The following is a 25,365-nucleotide window of genomic DNA, read 5'->3' as shown; positions in this document are numbered from 1 at the left end:
TGGCTGTCGTGTATGTGGGTGACCCTAGGGCTCAGCAGGGGGCAGGTCTGCTCGCTTACCAGGCCAGTGTGACACACCTGACACCTCCATTAGCACCACTGTCAGTCGCATCACAGTTAATCTGTCCCTGGCTTTGGAGGAGGGCCCAAGCTGCCCAGCCATCCTGGAGGGAAACCAGTCCAGGGCTCAGCCTGGGAGGGGGATGGGAGCCCACCTGGGCTTTCCGCAAAGCCTGCACCTTCCCCCCACACCCGCACCTCCTCCGATGGCTGATCGGAGAGCCCAGGCCTCTGAGCTGGGCTGACCTCCTTACAAGGCTGGATTCTGAGGCCCTAGGAGGCCTTCCCTGGGATGCGGGTTGTGGGGGGTCAGCTGGACAAACCCCGAAACCTCTAGGCAGTGCGGTCGGAAATCCCAATTCCTTCCACCCCTATGAGAATGGAGCTGCCATGTTCTCCCATCCCCCAACTTTGAATTTCCGCTCCCTTCCTCTCTATCCCAACCATTTTTCCTACATCCCTTGTCCCCAGGAACTGACGCTGCCCCCGCAACCTTCCACCCTGCCCTGAGCCTCCTTTAGACCCTATTGCTTCAACCCCTCCCATTCCCCACCACTCCAGAAGCCCCAGGACCTGGCTAGACATGGAACAGGGGTTTGTTTGGCTGAAATGCCTATTTTTGTTTCCAGTCTCATTTTGCACAACTATTTAACTGTCTAAAATATACGTGTGCACATCTGAGCTCCCTGTAAGCCCCCTGAAGACAGAAATGCGGCTACATTCCCTTGAATGTCACACAGCTGGAGGCGCAGTGCTGAGCATATCGTAGGTGCTCAATGACCACCTATGGAACAGACTGTGGCTCTTCTGTCCCAGCTGAGGCAGGAAAAGAAGCCACTTCATCTCCTGGATCAGCAGCCTAATAGGGAGAGAGGCAGGGGTGCCTGGAGGCCATCTGTCTGCTCATTCCTGTCCCCTCACCCCACTGCACATACCCTGTCAGTAGCCACTGTGAACAGAGTGCCAGGGAGCCCATGCCAATGCCACCAGCCAGGATGCCCTGAGGTATCTGTTCTGACACCCTAGGGCTCCTGTCAGAGTGGCCAGCAGAGGCCCAGCTTCCTCAGGGCTGCCTGGACAGCCCTGCCCGAGAAGCCCCTGCCAGCTCGCCCACCTGCTATAGCAACCACCAGGAAACCAGGCTGGGTTCTTGTGACTTAACACAGACCAATACCGTGTTACAGCTCCCATCCTACGTGTCCCCTCTCCCCCCTGCACTTGCCACAATTTGTAATTATATGTTTCTTTGTGCAATTATTGGATTAATGTCTGCCTCCCCCACTAGCGTGTAAACTCCAAGAGGTTGGGTGAAGGGTGAAGACTGTGTGTTTTGTTTCCTCCTGACTTCCCAGCACCTAGTGCAGTGCCTGTCACATGGTAGGGCATCAATAAACGTTTGTGGATGAAATGCTGAACGGTATTTTATGTATACCAGAGCCTTACATGTAGGTTGTGAGCTTCAAAGCAGCCCTACAAGGTAGGTGGATGTTTAGGTACCCAGTTTACAGATAAGGAAACTGAGGCTCAGACAGGTCAAAGTTTGCCCAGGTTGAGAGTGCTTTTTTCGTCACAGAGTCAGGATTGGAAACTAGGTATCTGTATCTATACTCAACAATCTACACTCAAACAATGATGAGGTGTATTATGAGTAGGCTTTGTAGCGTCAAAAAATTCCATGAGCTGTTTGCACTGCATCCCTCACCCCCATTTATGGCAACTCATCTGGCAGCGCATATCCTGGGATCCTGACTCCCCAGAGTCTCTCAGCCAGGAGTTGGGGCTGCTGGGGACCAAGTCACCTCTACGTGCATCTAGAGCCGCCATCTGGCCCCCACCTGCCCCTCACTGGGCACAGTGAAAAGACCAGCTACAGAGCTCCGGGCAGGGCGCCCAACACACACCAGGGCTTCTCTGAAATCCTTGGTACCTCCCATCCCCCCAACCTGGGAGGGCTTCCACCAATGGGAAAGTCAGACTGGGAGGAAAAAAGGCGGGGTGTGGTGAGGGAAGGGCAGGGAGCCAGAGGGATCCCCAGTTCCACCCTGTGCAGGGCCACCAGCACGCAGCTCCAGGAGGCTCTGCTCGCTTGTACTGATGGGATGGCCCTCATCAATGTGACCGTGCCCCCCACACCTGTGCTTGCGGACAGGGGACATTTTCTCATCTCACCGATCATAGTCCCCGTTGCAGAGGGCTCTCACAGGAATGGAGAAAGTTTGCCAGACTGGGTTTAGGGTGTTCTTCATGACCTCAGTCTTGTGGCAGATGGTGAACCTGGCAAAGAAGAGAGGGAAGTCTGTCAGTCCTGGCTCCAAGGGAGGCAGAATTCAGATCACCAGAGGGGCTGGCTTGTTAATCTCTGCAGTTGCCAGACAGTAGAAACAATGGCTTCGTGAGGTGATGAGCTGCCTGTCACTAGCAGCATCCAGGTAGAAGCTAGACAGCCATTCTTTTTTTTTAAATCTTTGCATAAACTTCAGTTTATTTTATTTTTTTTAACATTTTTATTGGAGTATAATTGCTTTACAATGGTGTGTTAGTTTCTGCTGTATAACAAAGTGAATCAGCTATACATATACATATATCCCCATATCTCCTCCCTCTCGCATCTCCCTCCCACCTTCCCTATCCCACCCCTCTAGGTGGTCACAAAGCAACCAGCTGATCTCCCTGTGCTATGCAGCTGCTTCCCACTAGCTGTCTATTTTACATTTGGTAGTGTATATATGTCCATGCCACTCTCTCACTTCTTCCCAGCTTACCCTTCCCCCTCCCCGTGTCCTCAAGTCCATTCTCTACATCTGCGTCTTTATTCCTAGACAGCCATTTCTTGATAACACTACAGAAAGGATTCCTGCACCAGGTAGGAGTGTCAGAAGATGTGGTTCTGGCCCCTGTTCTCTGTGTGACCTTGAGCAAGGCTGTCCCCCTCTCGGCCTCTATTTCCTCACCTGTAAACCCAGGGAGTTGGCCACTATTAGACTTTCTTCATCTGAGATCCATGGAAGGATCTGGGGACGGGCTTTAGGGGTCTATGAACCCTTGAAATCATCAGTGGAACTGGGTGCCTGAGTTTCATGTGTTCCCCTGTCTAAAGGACTCTCTCCCAAATTTCCATGTTAACGGCTCACCTCCTCACTTCCTTCAGGTTTCACTCAACTGTCATCTCTTTGACATGAACACCTGCCCTGAGAACCATTATCTAAAATTTATAGCCCCCTGGTCCCCTGACTCTGAGATATCCTAGTCCCTTTCCATACTGCTTTTTCCATCCCATCTGTCACCATTTGACATTTGACATGGTCTGTCTTTCTCCTTATTTCTTTCATAGTCTTGTCACTAAAATGTAAGCTCCATAAGGGCAAGGGTTTGTCTTCCTTGTTCACTGGTATATCTCTAGTGCCCAGAATAGCACCTGGCACTTAGTAAGGTGTTCATGTAATATTTTTTTCAGAATGAACTAATGAATAAATGTATTTCTCAGAGGAGAGTTTCCATAGCTCTCACTGGCATTTCAAGCCAGTGAAATTAAAGCCGCTGGCTTAGATGATCTCTAAGACCCTTTCAGCTCTTGTAGTCTGAATCCATGAGCTTGCTTTGCAAACTAAAAGTGCAGAATTGGCTTAACCCCAGCTGGGCCCCGATCCAGCACCCCTGCCCACTCCCCATGCCATGCCTGACTGGCCCCGCCATGGAAGCCTGCCCTGCCACGTGGAGGGGCAGCGAGAAGCCAGAGAGGAGCTCAGGGCAGGGGCTGTCCCCATGAGATTTCCCAGCATCCACCCCAGCTACCTCCTGGCTTGGAAAGGTCACCCAGGAAGGTGCCTGGGCACCGCCCATACTCACACAGCCTGTGCCATTTCTTCTCTGGCAATTTTCAAGTCAAAATGTCATTCCTGTCACCATGGCTCAGCGTTTCTCTTCTGTGCTCCTTCTCGCCCACCCACTGGAGTGTGAGGTACATGTGGGAGACCTCCCCACACACTCCAGAGCTGGTGATGGGGACAGGAATGGGGACAGGGAAAGGAGGGGCCACAGCTGCCCATGGCTGGGGCAGTAGGTCGGGCAGGAAGAGGAGCCTGGACTGGGGGAGATGGCAGGAGCAGCAACTGGTGGTGAAGGGAGGGAGGTTCACACCCTGCAGAAGCCCTAACCTCCCACCTGCAACAGTCGCACAGACCTGCTGTGGACCCTCCCTGTCTCCCCACCTCTTTGGAACCACTGCCTTCTCTAGCTCCTCTCGCTTGCCAGCCAAACTGCCTGACCAAGTCTTCTAAGCTATTAGCCTCATTTCCTCCCTAGGTCTTTCTTCCTGAGCCCTGTGTTGTCTGTTTTCTGCTTCAGACTCTTGCCTGAAACCACTTTTTTTAAACTCCCCCAACCCCCCCCTCCTTTGCCATCACTAAATCCACAGGCCCCTCGATCCCCTGATGTACTTGCCGTGGGGGACAAGGCCCTAGTGTGGAAATGGTCCCTGCAGTCATCTCCCAGCTCAACTCAATTCATTTCAACACACACTCAGGACGTGGCCGTGGGGTGAGGGTGTGAACCAATGGGGTCAGACAGATGTGGGCTCCGGTCCCAGGACCACTACCTCCAGCTGTGCAGCCCTGGGCAAGTGACTGAGCTTCCCAAAGAACTGTAACTAACGCTGCCAGACCCTGTTCTAATAACCCGAATTAACTCATTTAATCCTCACGGCTTCCCTGGGAGGGAGGTGTTATGATTCTCCCCATCACACACACCAAGAAACTGAAACGCAGAGGGTAGGGCCCCACTGTCCAGAATGGTAGCCACTAGCCTCACGTGGCTATTTACATTTAAATTAACTAAAATGAAATGAAATAAAAAATTCAGTTCCTCTGTCACACTAGCCCCTTTCAAGGGCTCAGCAGCTATATGTGGCTGATGGCGACCATAAGGGACAGTGAGATACAGAACATCTCCACCATCACATAAAGTTCCATTCGGTTAGACACTTGCCTAAAATTACAGAGTTAATGATTGGCAGCGACTGGCCGAGCCCGGCTCTCCATCACCACATTCTTGCTCCCAGACCAGTGATTCTGATTGAAGAAGACAAGGTATGTGCAGTGCCAGGAGCACGGGTGCTCCGTGGATGCTTCCTGCCCTTTTCCCTTCTGGCGTGGCAGGCCTGACATTTCACTCCCTGTGGTCCTTCTGGATCGGTTTCTCCAGCTGCCCTTGGTGTCCCCTCACCCCAGAAAGATCCAGCCCATGCTTCAAGTGAAACTCGCCCCCAAATAAACCCCCATCGCCTGCCCCATCTGACCAGCTCCTTTGCCATTTTCAACAGTCTGGGTTCCCTGCAGCTCGTCTGCCAGGGAGGGGGCGGTGGGCGGTCCCCACCCAAGTTCTGCAGAGCCAGGTCTTGCCCTGCCCTTTTGCCCATGTCCTCCCCTCCCTGCCTCCTCCCCTGCATTTCCACAGCTCGCCTGGCGCAGCACCTCCCACCTGTTCACCACGTCAGTCACGAGTCTCTCCCTCTCCCCCGCCCCCTCCCCACCCAACCTACACACCGCTCTGCTAGAATAATCATTGGCAAACACTCTGCAACATGTCCATCTCCTGTTCCACAACCCAAATCCCTCCCTCCTGCTGGCCAGTCAGCCCTCGCCGCTGAGACAAGCCCTGGGGCGGCCCCTGCCCTCCTTTCTGGAGGGGACTTGCATGGACATTTCCATGGGCACCCAGAACATTACTCAGACCTTTTCTTCCCTCCCTCAAATCAAGTCAAAGTCAACAAGAATTATTTAAAGAAATCCTGCTAAGAGTCCTACGGTGAGACAAAGGATCCTTTTGTTATGCAAATTATCGTACCTAATTTCCCTTGTTTTGTACGCTCCTTTAAAGATCAGTTTTCCCTTCAACTGAAACATACCTCCTCCCTGCTGCTGCCCTGCCCCCCAACACACACACACACACACACACACACACACACGCACGCACGCACGCGCACACGCACACACCCAGAATTTCAGATTCTAGGGGACTTAGCGAGGCCTCCCTGCCCTCTGTTCAGGGCACACTTGCTTTGCACACACTGTTTCTCTAGCCTGTTATCTTCCCTGCTCCTCCCCCCACCCCCAAACCCCAAACCCCAAACCCCGTGGACCCATTTTTTTCCTCTCCTTCAAAACCTTCTTCCTAGTTCCCTTCTCCAGCAGCGTTTCTCTAATTAACCTCCCTGGCCCCATCGCTTCCTCATTCTGCAGAATCCCAGCTAAGCTGCAGCCTTCCAGAGCTGTGGTGCTTAGAGACCATGGGGACCACCTAATCTAACCAGATCATTTTACTGACGAGAAAACAGGCCCAGAGAGGTGGCATACTTGTCTAGGGTCACAGAGCGGGTTGGAAAAGAGGACTTACGTCCCAAGACCCTCAACCTAGAATCTGTCCCTCTGTGTACATCACTGACCTCTTACATTGCCCAATGAGTTGTCTTTCCATCATATTGTGGGTGGCTTCCAGATTAGGGAGAGGAGAGAAGGAAATGGGGGCTTCAAAGATGGGAGGGATTTTGAATGAAGCCTGGGGCCAAGGGGGGAAAGGGGTCCAGATTTGCCATGCTGAGTAGGAATTAGTGGGGGGAATATGTGTAGTGGGGTGTTAGGAAGGCTGTGCGTGAGCGAGGACAAGGCTTAGAGATGTGGACTGATGCATGTGGAAGAAGGAATAGACTATCAGAGGGGCCCCTCATTCCTTCCCTAGCCCTGTTTTTGCCCGCTCCCTCCATCTCTGACATGCCCAGCGCCAGCCATTTAGTAATGACCCTCAGAATGGCACTGTGGGCTTGCAGTCTGCCCCTTATCCCCCACCAGCCCCATCTGTGTGGCCAGGGTACTACCTTGGAGCCCCTGACTTCCACCCAGAGCCCCTGCCCTCTCTAGAGCAGGGGCCTCAGGGCAGCAGCAGGAGGAGATGGCCCAAGCCACCCCCGCCCGGCAAGTCACCACGGTCCATCCCTCCCCCCAAAGCCCATGCCCCCAAAAGTGGGGGTGAAGCATTGCCGGAGAACTCACGTTCCATCCTCGTTGCTTCTATAGAACACCAAGAAGGGGTCAGACTTCCCAAAGAAATCTTTCTTGTCCAGCTTGTTGGCACAGAACTGCATTGTGGCGACATCCTGGTGGGAAGGAGGGAGAAGAGGGGTGTGAGGCACAGAAGGCTGGAGGGGGACCCCGTCCCTACGGGGACACAGCCCCAGGGCCTGGGGATTCTGGGCGCCAAGCCAGTTAGAAAGGACAGCAGCTCACACTGCCCCGCACCACGTGCCAAGCCCTGAGCTAACACTTAGGAGGGTCTCATTTCATCTTCAAACAACCCCACCCGGCAGGTCTGGTGGAGCAGCCGGGCAGTGAAGCAGGTGGATTCTGGAGCCGGCTGCCCCAGTTTGAATCCTGGCTCTACCACTTTGTAGCTGTGTGACCAGGCAAGGGAGGTAACCTCTCAGAGCCTCAGTTTCCCCTCTGTAACATGGGGCTGATTGCAGTACACACTTCAAAGGGCTGTGGTGAGGGCTGAATGAGATCAAGTGTGCGAAGTCTGGAGCAGAGTGCAGGCACGTCACCCACTCGGTCAAGGTTCATGCACAAGGTATCATCACTATTGTACTGAGTGGCTCAGAGAGAGGTGCAATAACTAACTCAAGCCACTCTGAGCTTGGTCACCTAACCCCAAGCCCTAACCCCAAGCCCTCGCTGGCCACATCGCCTCACTCCCTTACATGACTGTATAGTTCCTAGAGGACATTCAAGTTTAAGTATCACTTTCACATGCACTGACTCACAAGAGGCTCATCTAACTCTGAGGTAGCTATAGCTGGACCATGACCCCCCCATTTTACAGCTGAGGAGCCTAAAGCTCAGAGCAGGGAGCAACCCCTACCAGTTTATCAAACAGAGCCCTGGGTTTCTGACTCCCCTGACTAGTTCACGGCTTTGGCTGACCCAGACCTAACACTCAACCCAAGAGCATAAGGAAGGTACCAGGCCTAGTGAGAATCGGTTGACCTCTCCTCTCACATGGCTCCTAGCCCCTCAGCTCGCTGCAGCCAGCAGGGCACTGGGCAGAGATGCCCCCGTGTCCTCCTCTTCGCCCATCCCCGTGTGGTCTCTTCAACCTGAAAGCTCTGCATCCCGACAAATCAGCTGCCAACTGGCCAGAGCTCAAGGCTCTGTCAATAGTCCCTGGGGCCTGGCCTGGCCCTTGAGGGAAGCAAGGGAGGAAGCAAGCCACCCAGCTCTCACGCTGCCCGCTTCCTCCCAGTGGCGAAGAGGGTCTCTGGAGATCAGTGTCCTACAGCCCAGTGAGGACCAAAATGGTGGCAGGGATGAAGATGCAACCTCTCACAGCTTGAAGGACATGGTCAAAGGTTGGGGCAGTGGGTACGATATAATGGTTAAGATTATGGTCTCTGGAGCCAGGCTGCCTGCTTCCGTTCCATCCCCTTACTAGCTGTGTGACCTAGGGCAAGTTACTCACCCTCTCTGTGCTCAGTTTCCTCATCTGTAAAATGGGGGTACAGGCAAGGCCTACCTCATAGGCTTGTGAGAATGAAATGAGTTAATTGAGTACAGCGCTGAGAACAGTATATTGCACACACTAAGTACTATGTGTGTACAAGTTATGATGATTTGGATATTTCTCCCCTCCCCCCGCCCACTGTGTGTGGTCTCTGTCCCTGCCCCACTCCCACCTCTACCACCTCATATGCCTTCCCTCAAGGACATCTGACAACAGCAAACAGAGCATCCCTCCATTCACTTGCTCATTCATTCATTCAACAAACATGTATTAGATACCATCTGTGTGGGCCTGTCACCGAACTCAGTGCTTTACAGCCTTATCATATTTAGCCCTCAGAATAATCCTTTGTTGCTTTTTACAAATGAGGATGCTGGGGGTTGGGAGAGCTAGGTAACCTGCCCAAGATCACCAGCTGGCAACTGGTGGAGCAGAAATTCAGCATGTATGAACTCAACATGATTTCAAAGTCATGCCTCTTCCAGCACAGAGCACACTATAGTTCATGAGACCCGCTTCCCTGTATCTTTAGAGTCGCTGATTTCTTCTGACTCGGCTCAGGGCTGGATTTGGGTTAGCCTGGGCTGAGAGGGTCTCCTGAAGGGAGGCCCTGAGGGGCAGTGCTGGGGCACAGTGGCCAGCACACGGAGGCGCCCAGATAATGATGGCTTTTATCATGTCCCTCAGCATCGCCCACCTGAGAGGGACAAGGAGGCCGGATTGAGGGCTTCCAAGGCCTAGAAGCCCCAGGAATCTGAGAGCCTCCTGAGAAATCTAGGACTTCAGATCTGGAATAGAGAATGGCTGACTTACCGAGCACTTACTCGATGCCAGGTGCTGTGTTAAGCCTTCTCTTTACATACATTATTTCACTGAATCCTCATTATAACAGTATGAAGTAACTCCTCTAGTCTCCCAGTTTACAGATGAGGAAACTGAGGCTTTTAGAGGTCATCCAAGATCACACAGTGATGGTAACAAAGGCAGTTAGACTTCAGGGCTTTCCCTCACACCCTCCCAGAAAGATCTCTAGCCTTCTAAGTCCATCCCCAGCAGTCACTATCTTTCCCCAGGAGAAAGTTCCAATCCCATCCCATGCTGGATGGAGGGAGCACTTTAAATGCCTCCCTGGGGAGTTTCATCCCAAGGCCTAGAAAGAGGAGGAAGCCTAGGACCTGGTAGGCTCCTCCCGGCACTGGCTATATAATTTGTGGGACCCAGTAAAAAGGGAAAATGTGAGGTCCTTTGTTCAAAGAGTATTAAGAGATTTCAAGACTGTAACAGCAGAGCATTAAACCAAGAGCAGGTCCTGTGTGACTGAACAGATCACATGCCCATAAAGTGGGCCCTGGCTCCTCCCCATGGATGGAACCATCAGCGGCATCAGAAAACAGACCAGACTTTGCTGAGTAGGAGCCCCAGCAAGGAATGCAAAGCTCTGAGTTCTAGTTTGTCCCAGCAGTCCTTCAAGCCCTCTGAGCCTGTTTCCTCATCTATAAAGTGATGCACTGGGCAGGATGATCACCACTGTCCTTTTCAGCTGGGCGGTTTAGGTTTTGGTGCTGATGCTACAGGGAGCGTACTGGGAAAGGGGCGGCATCTGGGGAAGGCTGGCGCTCAGGGGACAGTCTGGGAATCCAGGATCCCTCCAGCATAGCTTGGTGGTTATCACAGTGACCTCTCCCACATCTGGAGGTCACCTGTGTGACACCTTCACCTGAATGAATACAGGCAAGCTGCACATGACACCTATACTGGTTGACTACGAAATACACACATATATCTGAAACAACCAAAACAGATGCCACAAAATCCAGAGGCAAAGCTCTTATTTTTCCTTCCTAGGAGGACCCCTGCGGGCCCTGCAAGATCAGGGAGGGGAGGGGGAATATCAGAAAAATATTAGTGCAGAACTTAATAGACCCTAACTTCCAGGACTATTTAGTGCTCCACTGGGAGGGCCATGGTCCCAGCACAGCACCTGACAGAGAGAACAGTACAAAGGAGCCACAGACACCTGGTTGGAACCCCAGCTCTGCCATCTACTAGCTGAGCAGCCTGGGGAAAGCAATTTAACCTAAGTCTTGGTATTCTCCTCTGGAAAAATGGAGTAATAATGCCCCCTGTGAGACTGTTGGGAAGACCAAGGGAGATGATATATGTTAAGTACCAGTCCACAGTGCCCAGCATAGAACAGCTAAAAGAATAGAAGCCAACACTCGCCAAGTGCCATCTACTCCCGGGCTGACCCATATGGAATTGCCAATGTTCAACTCGTGTTTATCTATGATAACTACAATCGTTATTCCCATTTTAAAGCTGAGGAGACTGAGGCACAGAGAAGTTAATACCCTTTCCTGAAGCTACAAATCTTAGTAAGAGGAGAAGCTTGGATTGAAACAAGACAGTCTGGCTCCAAAGATTAATAACTGAGATTCCAAATGATGACCCCGAATCATCAAGATAAGTTTAATTATGTTTTGTAGCCTCAGTTTGAGAAGTCAGAGAAGTGTGAAATCCATTTTAGAAAAGTCTCCTCTATGCAAGCTAGCTAAAAAAAAAAAAGACTGACTCTGAAATTCATCTAACTGGAAACATCCACCAGTGAGCCACATCTCATTCCCCCACCCCACCCCCATGGCAAATATGTGTGAGGCATTGCTGGGAGCTTATTTTGTTCTTCAACCTGATCTGCCTTCCCTATTGCCACCCAGACCCAGAAACATTCGCCAAAAGTCCATTATGATAAACTATATGGGGCCATTGTCAAATCCGTGGGCATAAGACAGAACTTCAGAGAGCTTTCTAGGCTATAACCAAGGCAAGGTTCCTCCCTAATGGGTGTGTGGCCCATGGGGAGCCTGTGAGACAAGGAGCATGGAGCTGCTTGGGGACTTGCTTTTGAAGGTGCTTCTGGGTTATGTCAATAGTCTTATTTACTATGCTTCAACTGTTCCCCTTAAATAAGGGTTAATGAATGAATCAACCCTTGATATACATGTGACCCCAGGAAGAGGCTAGGGAAGCGGCAATAAAATGCACTGGGCCAGCAGGATCAGGGAGCAGCAAATTTTGGCTGAGGGTCAGAGGTCCTGCTGTTTGACATTCTCAGCCTGGCAGTGGGGCTCTCTGAACACATGATATGCCTGTCCCAAACCAGAAGCATCTCTGGAATCAACTGCAGAGATGATAAAACAGCTCCCGCAATATATAATTTTCTGCAATTTCTGCCTTTTCACCCTATCTTTTAAAAAAACATATTAAGTTCTTCTAAAACAGCAGGATTGCCTCAATTTGCATCTTTCCGCATGTTAATCAGGCTGCTTGGGAGACCACAGCAAACAGCCTTTCTCTCTGGGATGGTGGCCTGGCCCACTCTAGCATGTTAGGCCTCCCTGACCCAGGTGGTCAGCAAGTGGGCTGAAGGCTGGGAGAGGGTAGCAACACCCCCGGGGGTTGGGGGTGGAGAATGGAAGGCTGCTCTGGCTTGGGTCTTGCTGGCAGCCCCCAGGATCAGAGCAAGGATAAGGCAAGTGTAAAATTTAAGGGACTCCAAAAATCTCAATAATCAAAGATTTTAATGAGATTTTTTTTTAAAGATTTTTTTGATGTGGACCATTTTTAAAGTCTTTATTGAATGTTACAATATTGCTTCTGTTTTATGTTTTGGTGTTTTGGCTGCGAGCCATGTGGGATCTTAGCTCCCCCACCAGGGATCAAACTCGCACCCCCTGCATTGGAAGGTGAAGTCTCAAACACTGGACTGCCAGGGAAGTCTCTAATGCGATATTTTAAAAAATCAAAATCAATGCAAAAATCCATGATACATAAAATATCAAAAATCTGAATAAAGCCATTTTACAGATGAAGAAACTGAGGCACAGAGAGGTCAAGTAACCTGCCCAGGGTCACAGAGCTCGTAAGCAATGGCATTTGGTCTGGATCCAGAGCCCAAGTTCTAACCACTTTGCCCTACTGCTCACATGCTGTACCCTAAGAAGCACTTTTAAATAGATGGTGGAACCATGGTGACATTTACTGTCTTCTCTTTAATATTTGCTGCATTGTCCAAATTTCCTGGAATCAGTACATTGCCTTTTTTAGTCTGAAAATAGAAGACATTGATTAAAAAGAAAAAACCTATATGGGAAAAGGATCCGAAAAAAGAATGGATATATATATATGTATCACTGAATCACTTTGTCGTACACCTGAAACTAACACAATATTGTAAATCAACTATACCCCAATATAAAATAAAAATTAAAGTAAAAAATAAAAATAAAGAATCATTAGCCACAACTCTGAAATTTAGCATTTCCGTAGGGAGAAACACAACTCAGAGCTGGGGGTGATTCCGTGACCAGTGACCTTCAGAAGGGCTTCTGCATTCATAGAGGGGCCCAGAGCCCCGGCCTGCCTGGGGTGTAGGCATTCAGGGATAGAAGCAAAGACTCCATAGGCTAGAGTTTATTCTAATGCAGATGGTGAGTATTAAAGTTGGTCTAGGAGGCTAGGCCTGTCGCTACACATTGACGGGAATAACCAACCACCTTGAGGTCAAGCTGGTTTTTCTCTCCTGTCTTAATGACTGACTTCTCAAGCAATCCAATCAGTTGTGTAACTGTTGATTTGGTCATTCAGAGGCTGAATACTCCAGATTGACCATTTTTCCTCCTGCTCATTGAGCCTGTGTGTCTGGCATACTAACCAAAATCCATCAACTAAAGTTCAAAGAAAAATGGAACAATTCAGCTATGAGGATGTTCACTGCAGTAATAAGTATACTGTTTCCTTTAAGAGAATAGCTTTAATAAATTATGGCCCATCCATAAACAGAAAAATGATATACAGCTATTAAAAATGTCTTCCAAGAATATCTAGTGACATGGGAAAATAAATCTGGTTACCATATTCTACTAATTATAAGAAAAAACTATATATTTGTACGCCCAGAAAAAAAGCCTTGGAGGAAATGCATCAAATCACATCAACAGTGATTATCTCTTGATGTTGATGTTTCTATTCTTTGTATTTTCCAACTGTCTGTTAGAAACATGTTATTTTTCTAGCATCAGGAAAAGTGTTTTTGTTTTGTTTTCTTTCATTCTGTTTTTTTTTTAACCAGAAAGATAATTTCTAAGACCAAAACATTACAAATTAACTTTTTTAAAAGGTGATGTCTGAATCCTGATCATTTATCATGAAGGACACTTACACTTGTGCTGGCCACACACACATTTTTCCCAAACATCAACCTGCATATTCTGACACTCAGAAAACCTTCACCACTACCCCCCACTTCACCTTACCTCTTTCTTCCTACCTTTCTCCCTCCGTCCCAGGACTCTTCCTGAGCCTCCCATATAAAGACACTGGGCTCTCTCTGAAGTTTGTCTTTAGAACAATGAGAGTTCTGACTTTAACAGGATTCAAAGCTAAGCTCCCCGGCCACAAGGTCCCACACAACCTGGCCTCCACACTCACCCACACCCTTGCCTCTCTGATGTCACTCATCACTCTTTTCCTGCTCCTGGGCCTTTGCAAGAGCTAACCTCTTTGCCTGGATCCATCTCCCCCCAGGTAGCTGCAAGGGCTCACTGCCTCACCTGTATGTATTTTGGAATAGTGTATAGTATATCCATGAATTTTCCTTCAAGATACTAAAGAGTGCTATAAAATATTTGTTATAAAAAAGAGGCAGGGGGGCTTCCCTGGTGGTGCAGTGGTTAAGAATCCTCCTGCCAATGCAGGGGACACGGGTTCGTGCCCCGGTCCGGGAAGATCCCACGTGCCGCGGAGCGGCTAGGCCCGTGAGCCACAACTACTGAGCCTGCGCGCCTGGAGCCTGTGCTCCGCAATGGGAAATGCCGCGACAGTGAGAGGCCTGCGCATCGCGATGAAGAGTGGCCCCCGCTCGCCGCAACTGGAGAAAGCCCTTGCACAGAAACGAAGACCCAATACAGCCATAAATAAATAAATAAATAAATAAATAAGTAAATGTATTAAAAAAAAAAAGAGGCTGGGTTGAGGACCACTGCTGTGCTGTGATTGCTGGTTGGCAATTTCTGTCTCTCTCTCTCATACTAAATTGGAAACTCTGGGAGGGCATGAACTGAGCCAAAGCATATCTGATGAAATGAAATGAATGAATACACGAGCAGGCTGGTGATACCTAAAAGGGGCGGGGGAGGGGCAGCTGCAGTGTGAAGCTTTGACTCCCTTGGCTTGTGAGAGGTGAGCCACACTTTTGCCAGTGTGTACAGGGACCTGACTGGGAGGCAGTTAGAATGTGCATCCGGCCAGGATCTCCTGGCTCCAGAGCAAGGCTGGTCTGGGTGGCTGGCAGCCCTAAGGGTAGCTAAGGGTCTGGGGAGGGGAAGGCAAGGAGCTATCTGCTCCCTGCACCCGCAACACCCCACTGCCTCTCTCCAGAAGCCCAGCCACTCACCATGCCTGCTAAAGGCTACTGGCCTGACAAAGACCACAGCCCACAGCTGTTCCATGTACCATGAAGACTCGGGACTTCCCTGGGTGAGGGAAACACTCCCTGAACCAAGGCTTGGGCTAGAATCCTGCAATCTTAGGCAGGTCACTTCATCTGCATCTGTGCACTGGGTTACTCACACCCACCCAGCCCTGAGCCCCATGGTGACAATCAAATAGACTGTTAACATGAGAGTCTTGGTCAACTGTGAGGACTATGCAAATATTGCTCAGTATTACACGGAAAAATCATTGTTTTACTGATGAGCATAATGAACTCTTGGGTCATTCAGAGCCCCTTCAGGAGATTAACTCGTCATCGTCAATATCAAGTATCACTGAATAATATTTTGGATCAAATTCGGATTGTTGGAACTTTCTTGGTATTTAAATTCCAGATGAGAAGGGCTTTTCTATAACCCATCAAAGCATGCTGGTGACCCGCTGGAGTCTACTCTAATCTTTTGCTGGTCCCTGCCCGCCCACACCATCCCCATGGATGAAGGGAGGGTTTGTCTGCTTTGGCAGAATATATCCATTTGAGCAGGAAGCCCTGCTCTGGTGAAAAACCATCTCTCAGACTCCACCCTCTTCCTTTGATCCTCCTACTGAATGCTGGAACGACAGAAGCAAAGCCGTTCAGATGTAATTATTTTAATTCAGCCAGATGCTGGGAATTAGTCTCTTTTCCTTGCAAGTATTCTAGGGAAAGACAGAACTCAGCCAAAGATGCCCCAAAAGAAAAGGAGCTGACAATATCAAGAGGAAGGGAGGGAGCCCCCCCCAACCCCCACTTGCTCTGAAACAGCTTAAATCAAAGAAACTGCTGTCATCCCTGGATGAAGGCGGGGAAGGGAGGAGTGGGGAAGGAGGAGGAGGAGGCAGAGCCTAAGGGGTATTAAACCCAGACTGTTTACCAATCCCGGAAAAGTAGACCAATAACAGCACCCAGCATTGTCTAGAGCTTTAGAATTTCCAAAGCAATTTCACTTGCATTACTTTATTTAATTATAAACTAGGGAGGAAGTCACCAACTGAGTTATAAGCATGGGGGCAAACTGAATCTAGGCGTCAGGGAATTCAGATTCAACCTTTCCCAGACACCCACTAGGAGCCCGGCCCCTGCTAGGCACAGTCACCTTCACAATCTCCTTTAATCCTCACAGCCACCCGATCAGCCCCAGCATACATGTGGGGAAACTGAGGCTCAGGAAGCTTGAACAGAAGCTCTAGTCTACGCATCAGCTGCATTCCCTGCCTTGCTGGGACTCTAACAGCGTTGAGGTCGCCCGCCAGCATATACAGGCGTAGGAGTTTGCATCATCACCTGCTTCTAGACATTTGGTTTGTGCTTCCTATTCATTCAGTCACAGATTCACAAAAGAACCCCTGTGATCACCTGCTGCACGCCACGCCCTCTACTGGGTGTATAGGAGGGGGAGGTTTGGTCCTGCGGTCAAGTTCCTCCAGACCCACTGAGGTAAACAGACAAGTAGAGAAACCAGATTGAGCAATTGTGTTTGAGATGATTTGGTCATTGTTATACTGCCCTAATACTTTCCTGTCCTAACAATTCTGTGTCTTATTCTCCAACTGGAAGGCCCTGAAATCAGAATTTGGGGCACTACAGCCTAGTCATTAAAGACCCTGGCTCTAGGACCAGACTGCCTGGGCTCACATCTCTTCTACTCAGTGGCTGTGTGACCTTGGGCAGGTCCCTTAACCTCTCTGTAAAATGAGAACCATATACATCAGATATTATAATACATCATTCTACGGATTACATTACATATTATAATACATCAGATAAATAAACTGATACTATATACCACTTAGCACAGTGTGTGTCTCAGAATAATCGCTCAATTAATATTGGCTAACAATTTATACCTCCATACATACAAGTAGTTCTCAAAGTATGGACCAGGAACCCCCAAGGGAGTCCACGAGGCCAAAACTATTTTCATAATAATGCTGATAAGACATGGAGTTTTCTAGAAGTTATTCAACAGTGATATCATAACAGATTGACTGCAGAAGCTGATATGAAAATCCAGCTCTTCTGTTAAGCCAGACGTTAAAGTGATTTTTTAAAATATAAAGCAAAGCAGTCTTCTCAATAAATGAATTTTATTTTGGAAAATATAGTTATTTTTCAAAAAAGATGTTACTTCTGTTAACCTATAATGGGTTAAACTATTGTTATTTTTAAATGAATTAATACATAATTTAAATTTCTTTTTTTTTTTTTTTTTTGGCAGCACCGTGCTGCCGCATATGGGATCTCAATTCCCCAACCAGGGATTGAACCTGCGCCCCTACAGTGGAAGCACGGAGTCTTAACCACTGGACTGCCAGGGAAGTCCCTCAATTTTAACTTCTAATATGGTAAATACTGATAGCTAATGGATACAATAGTTATACTGCCTTCCCAGGAAGGTCAGAAAATGCTGTTTCTCCTCATCCCTCCCAGGCCCTCTAATCTGAGCTGGATCCAGCCCCATAGGAAGCTGAGTTCCCAGGTTACCCCAGAATTAGACTTGTGCTCACACTGTCGCTGTCTCCTCCTTTTCTCCTTATGACCCTCTATGTTCTCACCTGTGGCTCCTAATTAACCTAAGGGGCATGCAAGCCTGGGTAGTTTAGGGGAATAAGCCTGGGTTTCAGAATCAGGCTGACCTGGATTAGAACCCTGGCTCTACCACTTATTGTCCTTGAACAGGTGATTAGCCTCTCTGAACCTCACTTTCCTCATCCATAAAATGGGAATAACAATGGTTACCCTACCTCTTAGGATTGTTGTCAGAAGTAGTGATAACATGTAAAATGCCCAGACATTGATAGACAGAAACTATCACCATTACTGCATTTTATCAGCATTATTAGCTATTGGGTCCCCTGAGCCCCTTCTTGGGTGCTCAGCTACCTGCCAGCTGTCCCCATCTCCTTCTTTTCCACAGTCCCACAGAAGAAGCAAAACCAAGGGCTGCCTAGGATTGCAGACTCTGGCTTCCCAACACACACACACACACACACACACACACACACACCACATGCTCTCTCTCCCTCAGCCCCATGCAGGGGTGTCACCCTACTCCAGAGCTAAAAGTGAAAAATGACAACTAAATGCCAAGCGCCCAGGCTCCAAGAAAAGGCCCCTCTGTTGCTAGTGTCAGTGCCAAGGCAGTCTTGGCTCAAGGACAAGTGAGCGGTGGCCATGATGGGGAGTGGACCAGGGCTCCCAGCCCAGCTCTGCTGCTGACTGTGGGCGAGTTTCCTCCTGTCTCTGGGCCTCAGCTCAGCTGTAAAAAGGGAAGACACCTTCTAGCTCCGATGTTGTGGACTTCTACGACAGCCAGGTCAGACTGAGGAGCCCTGTCTTCCCCCAGTCCCTCCAACGACACACAACGGTCACAGAGAGGCCAGCTTGCTCTCTGTCACTGCTTCAACCCCTCCCCGCCCCACCAGGTCCTGTCCTGGAGTCCCTCTGCCACTCACCCTGCAGTTGCTGAGCTCCTCAGCGGACAGGATGATGGTGCCACATTTCTTCCCTGGGACACCACTGGGAGAGGAGAAGATGAAAGAATGGAAAGTCAGACAAAGACAGAGCCACAAGCCTGAACTCTCCCTGAATCAGCCCTCTTCATCCTCCTCCCGCCACCCCCAACCATCCAGCAGATCTGCCCCAAAGCCCCTAAGAAGACACAGTCTCCTGTGGCCTAGGGCACTGCTTCCTGGGCCAGGCCCCCAGGCCTGGAGCTGCCCCGCCCCCTGCTCCCCAAGAGCCCGCCAAGAAGGGTACTGTCTGCAGTGAAAGTCCTAGAATTGGAAAAGCATCCAGACTCACCCGGAGGCTTCCAGACCAGTGGTCCTCAAACTTTCCATCCAAAGACCACTTCTGTGGGCAAAAGACCTCGTGGGCTAGCCACCCCACCCTGCACCCAGCTGATCCCCAGAGTCCTGGAACATTCCAGCTCTGAGCCACTCTGATTCATCGTAGGTGAGAGAGCAGTAAAAGGGGGTAAAGCAGGAGGACTGGTATACTCTTGGTGGCAGCTTGCCGGGCCCTCTCCCATGGCTCCCTCCCCTTAAACTTCTTGGCTGGGGTCTCTCTGGGGGAGAGAGATCCCGGCCAACCATGTGCCTCCTCTGTGAGGGAGGCAACCGGGACATGAAGTCAACCCACCCAGAGAATCCCCTCTAGGAGGGCAATTCCCAGGGTGGAGCTCTACCCAGGGGATCTGCACTACCTCTTCCTTTGATCAGGAGGGCCCCCTCCCCCAGGCACCATCCCATCCCATTCCGATTGTTTAGGACTAACCCAGGGGGGTCCCAGTGCAGCCAGGGGCCACTGGGAGGGAGAAGAAAATGGCACGTTGTCCAGTAGCTGTGTGACTTTGGGCTCACTACTACACCTCTCTGAATCTCAGTTTCATGGCCCATAAAATGGGTGTAATTGTAGCATCCATTTTACTAACTAATATGCACACACACAGTGCCTGGCACAGAGAAGGCCCTCAAGAGCACCATTTCTCTCCCTGCCTGGTTTCCTTTACAATCGTGCAAAGCTGATAAAATCCAGCCCCACAATTGGGCCAGCCTCAGGGTCACCAGCATGTTGACTGTGGATCACATTTTGAGAACCACTGATGGAGCTCTCCCCAGTGCCAGCTCTTAAAGGGAGAGGTTCTCAAACAGGGGAGGCATGGGAGCCGGCCCTGAGGGCTGATGAGACAGCCCAAATCTCTCCAAATCAGGTGAGCAGAGCAGAGGCTGCATCTCGAGGTTCCCCTGCCATAGGCAGGTGGCGGTGCCTGACAGCTTGTCCCCCTAGACTTGGGCAGCTGAGTTGAGTAACCCAAAGCCCCTCCCTACCTCCCCCGCCCCCCAATCTGGCCCTCCTTGCTAGTAAAGATTGATTTGTTTGACCAGGGAGATAGAATCCTCACACCAGCCTCCTCTGTCCAATGGTTCTCCATCTGCTCCTCTCTTTGCCTCTTAGCCCCTCTTCTATTTCCAATCTTTCCTTCCACGCTCTCAAGCCCCAGTCTGCTCCCACCTGCTCGCTCGGCCTCTCTCTCTCTCTCTCCCTCCCTCCCTCCCTCCATCCCTCTGGTCTTTCTTGCTCTCCCTTTCTGTTTCTCTCTCTGACTCCTGCTCCCTCTCCAATTGCTGCTTCTCTACTCTTCTTATAAATTAGCATCCATATACTTCCTGGGCTGTGAGCATCCCTGGGTCCCCTGAAGGCCTCTTTCCCACAACCCACTAGGCTGGTGGCCAATCCAGCTGCTGGGACCCCAACATCTAGGTGCCCTCTGCAAAGGCCAGTGGAGCTTTGCTTACTCAGCCAAAGTGCTCGTCTCCAGAGGCACCTCCAGGCTGGTCCCCCAAGCAGATGCTCCCTACCCTGGCTCCCCCACCCCTGCCAGGTGAGGACCCTTTCTCCAACCAGGAGAGGAAGGGGAAAGAGTGGGAGGGTCTTGGTTGCCATATCTGCGTGAGGCCAGCCAAAAGCAGATGTTCAGGGTGGGGGCCGGAGGAACAAGGCCAGCCTCTGCCACAGCTGGTAAGCAAACGCGGAGAGTAAGGATTTAGCGGAACCACTCTGTGAGCAGGCTGACATCCAGCAGTGGAAGCAACGGAGAAGAAGATGGGGAGGAGATGAAGAGAAGAGAGGGGAAGGGTTAGAGGGGGTGGGAGGTGGAAGAAAACTGGCCGGGAGAGAGGAAGGGAAGGAAGAGTGCCCAGCCCCTGCTGATTCCCAGAAACAGCCCCTACCTCTAAGCCCCACCCTGCTCCCTGAAGTCCTATGAGCCATTGGGGCTGGGGATGCTGGAGCTCTAGCCTGGACGGGGGGAGGGCCAGCTGCAGAGTGGCCCAAAGTGCCACTTTAGGAGGGACCCAGGACCCTCTCTGTGTCCCTGACCAGGGCTAAAGGCACAGTGGTAGGAGCAGGGACTGGGCCAGGACTCTGAGGCCCCCTCTGCAGAGCTGGCTGAATGTCTGAGGACTCCAGGGCTAGAGATGTCTGGTGGCCTACCCGTTGGATACAGCTGGCATGGGTTTGCCTGTCCTGGAATTCAGGCTGAATGCTCCTATTCTGTGGAGAGAGAGAGAGCAGGTCATGAGCTGAGTATCCCCATTCTGAGAGGCCAGAGCACTTGGCATCTAGATTCTTGGAGACAGGTTTCTGTTCTGGGTCAAACATCAAACCAGGACCAAGAGCCACAGGCCAGAGGAAGAAGAGGTCTTCTTCCCAAACCTTGTTGTGAAGCCCTGGGCAGCTCCACCCCAGGGGTTCTCAAAGTGTGGTCCCCAGGCAAGCAGCATCACAGCCCCTAGAAATGTGTTAGAAATGTAAATTCTCAGGCCCTTGCCCAGACCTGGGGTTGGAGCCCAGTAGTCTGTACTAAACAAGCCCTCCAGGTGATGCTGATGCCTGCTACAGTTTGAGAACCTCTGCTCTACCTCTTTGAGCCTCAGTGTTTGGGCTGTGAAATGGGGAGATTGCTGAGATAATCACATGAGGCCATGGAGACAAAAGACTGTCTGGTTCAGAACAGATGCCCAATGAAAGGGAGCCGTTCATAGGTCTAGCCTGGGAGACAACTAGACTTAGACACATGAAAACTTCATGTGTCTTCAGCGGGAAGAGTATATCCCCCTCCTTCACCAACACCCAGCATCTCGACATTTTAGATCCCGCTTACCCTTTAAGGCTCCTCTCAGTAGCCATCCCCTATCCCAAGTCTTCCTTGATCCCTCTTGAAGGTGTGTCCCTCCACCAAAGGTGGGTCAGGGGACAGCACAGACCCAAATAACTCATGTGTATTTGATCCAGGCAGTGGGGAGCTGAGAGGGGCCGACACAAACTCACTCCCGGGACCCCAAACTCTATAAACTTCAGAGCCCCCAAACATAAGTTTACTCCCTGTCTCAATAAATGATAGCTATTTGTCACTATTTTCTGTGAACCCAGAGGAGGAGATGTTTGTGGGGATAGTGAGGCCTTTCTGGGGACCCCGAAGTTACCACACAGTTACTGGGGGTCAGAGACAAGGGCCTGGGAGAGAGACCACCCCCCACCCCCCCACAATAACACATTCTGCAGTTATTGATCACGGTGAGGGGACAGCATCCAGTGTGAACTTTCAGAAGCAAGTGGGGGGCTTTTCTGCCCACCCTGCCCTATGACCTGGACACTTGTCTTAGTGTGCAGGCCTCTCTTGCCTGGGCCCTACTCCTGGGGCTTCCTGAAACAGGGACAAGAGAGGTCACCCCAACACCTGGCCAACCTGGCTGGTCCCTGAAGCCACCCTCACCTCCACTGTGACAAGCCTTGGGACTCCACATCCCAGAGCCTGCTCAGTATAATAGTCTTCCCCTAAAAGCACTTAAAACCCTATGATGCAAGGGCAGGGTAGGATAGGGAGGGCCTCACCATGCCCAGCTCTGGCCTCAACAAGGTATGAACAATCTGAGGAATACTCTTTGTGAGTAGATCCCTGGGTTCAAATCCCAGCTCTTCTACTTCCTAGCTGTGTGGCCTTGGGCAAATCAATTTCCCTCTCTGGGCTTCAGTTTCTTCCCCTGTACAATGATGGGGTGGGGTGTGAGAGTGGGGTAGATAGTATCTCGGGCCATGCTAAGGAACATGGGGTTCTAATAACTGAGCCAGGGTCCCTCCAAGATAACTGGGTTAAAAGCCCTGCAAGGGCAAGGCCCATGAGGTCTCCTTATTTCTGATTGTCTGTTATGACTGGCTGACTGCTTTGCCCCTCCCCTGAGCCAGCCCTCAGCAAGGATGAACAGGAAGTTGGCCCATCACTGAGGAAGCAAACCAGACAGGTCCCACTCCCCTGAACACTTACGTGAGGGACTTCTCCAGGCGGCTCCCAGGGGACCCCACAATCTCTCCAAGGGTGCAGAAGGCCTGGCCCAGAAAATCCTGCACATCCAGGGTACAGAAAAGACCACTGTCACCCACTCTGCTCACAGCCATCCCACCTCCTCCATCACCTCACCCCTGGAAGTATGAGGGCTCTGAAATGACAGGATGCAGCATCAGACACATTCTGTGTCACAGTGAAGCCCAAGGCCAACTCAGAGTTTGGCATTTAAGAGACTTTCAGAATTGCTGGGCAGGCACTGGCAGAACTCACGTGTTTGGATAAATCAGGACTCTTGGAGTCAACATCATATCTGCAGGGAACACAGAGAGATGGTGAACGCAGCTGGGGCATCCTGCCCCAAATTGCCTGGCTTCTTGAGCTGAGCCAGGACCCCTGCTCCCCCAAAATCAGGCACCAACACAGTGGATATTTCTGGGAGTAATAGCAGGGAGATGCAAATGGGAGCCTTCTAAGGTGCTAGTCTGTCTCTTGATCTGGGTGGTAAATGGGTATCAAAAGGCATCATTGGGGTAGCGCTATTAAGATTTGGGCACTTCACTGTATATGTTATACCTCATTAAAAATTGAAAAAATAAAATAAACTTGCTCTGCCACCCTGGCTGGTTCACAGATACCCGAGCCACCCTGCTCTTCACTGACTGTTCTCCCATCTTCCCAGCTAAGGCTCAGCTGCCCTTGGACTTCAGTACCTTGCCTTTGACCTTCCCTGACTGTTCCCTTTTGCCCAGGCCTGCCCAACCTGCCCTCAGGCCTGAGCACTCAGAAAAGAGGGAGGCATGAATACCTGTACCTCAGCCCGCCACAGGCAGCTGATCCTGCAGCTGGGCACCTCTCTTCACCTGGGGCTGGCTCACCCACAGCCTCACCTGCAGCCCTTGCCTCCTGCATTCCGCCTCTACTCACACTGGCCATCTCTGCAGCCAAACAGTCATTCTAGGTACAGACAACTCCTACTGAGGGGCAGTCGTCATTGTGCCAGTCCCCTTCCCTGAGCACTTTCTCTCTCCAAAGTGTCACCAGGTGACTTCCCTACAATGGGCTGCATTGACTGCTCTGGGCCTCAAGTCCTTCTGTTGGTGCCTCCAAAGTCATTTCCTTTCACTGCCTTTTTTTCCTTTGCTCTCTCAGGTGCCAACCCCTCTTTTCTTCCCCACTCAGTCCACAATTCTCTAGGGCACAATCCTTTCTAATCACCTTAGACCCTGAAAATACAACAAAACACCACTCTTCCACCTGCTCATCAGACTAAAATCCCACCATCATCCTTAACCTCAGGAGAGGGGCACTCTGCATCTTTGTGATAAACACACAGATGCTTTGAGCCCCATCAGCCAAGTTACCTCTGCAGGAGGGGAAACTGGAGGGGACCCTCTCCCAGAACAAGCTTTGACAGAGGGAGAAGTCAATGGGGAGCTGGGGGGAAAAGGGCTCCCCAGAATTAGAGCTGGGTTGCCCCCAAGATCTTTCCTCACCACCCCCCAAATCAGGTAGCTTGCCCAGCACCCTCCCACACTGAGACAAATGGGGGGGGTGCCTTTGTTCCCCCTCCCCACCTCCTTTCCACCTCCTGATGGAGGTGGGGCTGGATTCAGCTAATTGTCACTTTTATCCTAGGCCAACCCTGAGTTCCTCTACTATCACAGCTCCCCGCTACCTTCCCTCGTGAGGAAACTCCCGCCCCACTACAGGTCCTGTAGCCCCACCTCCCATCCATGGTTCCTTCCCCAGCTCCATCCTCAGCACGATCTTCTACTCACAGGTCAAAACGGAGGTTCTGCTTCTCCTCGAAGAAGTAATCCACGATGAATTTGCGCACAAAGTCGGGATTGAGTGTGTTGTCGATGACTTCAGTGCGTCCGAACTACAGGAGGAGATGGGGCGTGGATCTCATGGCCAGGCTGGTGGAACAGGGGAGCACTGGGCTCGGAGCCCCTCAGTCCTGAACCCGGTAATGAAGGAAGCCACGCCTCTCCCAGCTCCTGCCCCCACCCCCCCATCAAGGGGAGAGCCCCCACATCTAACAGTGGAAGCTGTCCACCTATGGCTCCAATCTCCATTGTCACTTTATCCTCCCTTTCTCTATATAGGCTCCACTCAAGTGAGATGGTTTTGATACCTGGATACCTGAGCAGGCCCTTCACTTGTTCACCTCACTGCCTTTGCCTAGGCTGTGTCCTCCACCTGGCCTCCCCTTCTCAGCCAAGGGCACATCCTCCAATCCTTCAAGGTCTGTTGTTAATGCTGCCTCCTCCAGGAAATCTTCCTGATTCCTCCAACCAGAGAATTACTTCTCTCTGAGCCACCACTGAACTTGTGGCACCTCTATGACCACCTTCCTTCTCTGACTGATTCCGCATTAG

The 25,365-nt window shown here is 50.8% G+C and overlaps 1 protein-coding gene across 2 annotated transcripts in view; it reads right to left on the bottom strand.

The window, feature by feature from the left end:
* CPNE5 (copine 5) overlaps positions 1-25,365 on the bottom strand; it is a 92,756-nt gene that overhangs the window by 27,408 nt on the left and 39,983 nt on the right. Inside the window, exons 4-11 of one of the 2 annotated variants that reach the window (XM_022581768.3) lie at positions 24,763-24,866; positions 23,255-23,294; positions 22,964-23,040; positions 21,133-21,192; positions 18,940-18,990; positions 18,591-18,654; positions 7,103-7,206; positions 2,229-2,333 (exon numbers count right to left, since the gene is read on the bottom strand). In XM_022581768.3, coding sequence (XP_022437476.1) covers positions 2,229-2,333; positions 7,103-7,206; positions 18,591-18,654; positions 18,940-18,990; positions 21,133-21,192; positions 22,964-23,040; positions 23,255-23,294; positions 24,763-24,866 — 605 coding nt within the window. The remainder of the gene's footprint in view (positions 1-2,228; positions 2,334-7,102; positions 7,207-18,590; positions 18,655-18,939; positions 18,991-21,132; positions 21,193-22,963; positions 23,041-23,254; positions 23,295-24,762; positions 24,867-25,365) is intronic. The other variant, XM_022581770.3, reaches the window with a different exon arrangement.

The sequence above is a fragment of the Delphinapterus leucas genome, chromosome 10, assembly GCF_059928025.1.
Source record: "Delphinapterus leucas isolate spDelLeu-1000000601 "Yukka" chromosome 10, BTC_Dleu_Yukka2, whole genome shotgun sequence".
Taxonomy (NCBI): domain Eukaryota; kingdom Metazoa; phylum Chordata; class Mammalia; order Artiodactyla; family Monodontidae; genus Delphinapterus; species Delphinapterus leucas.
This window is presented reverse-complemented; position numbering and strand designations above follow the sequence as displayed.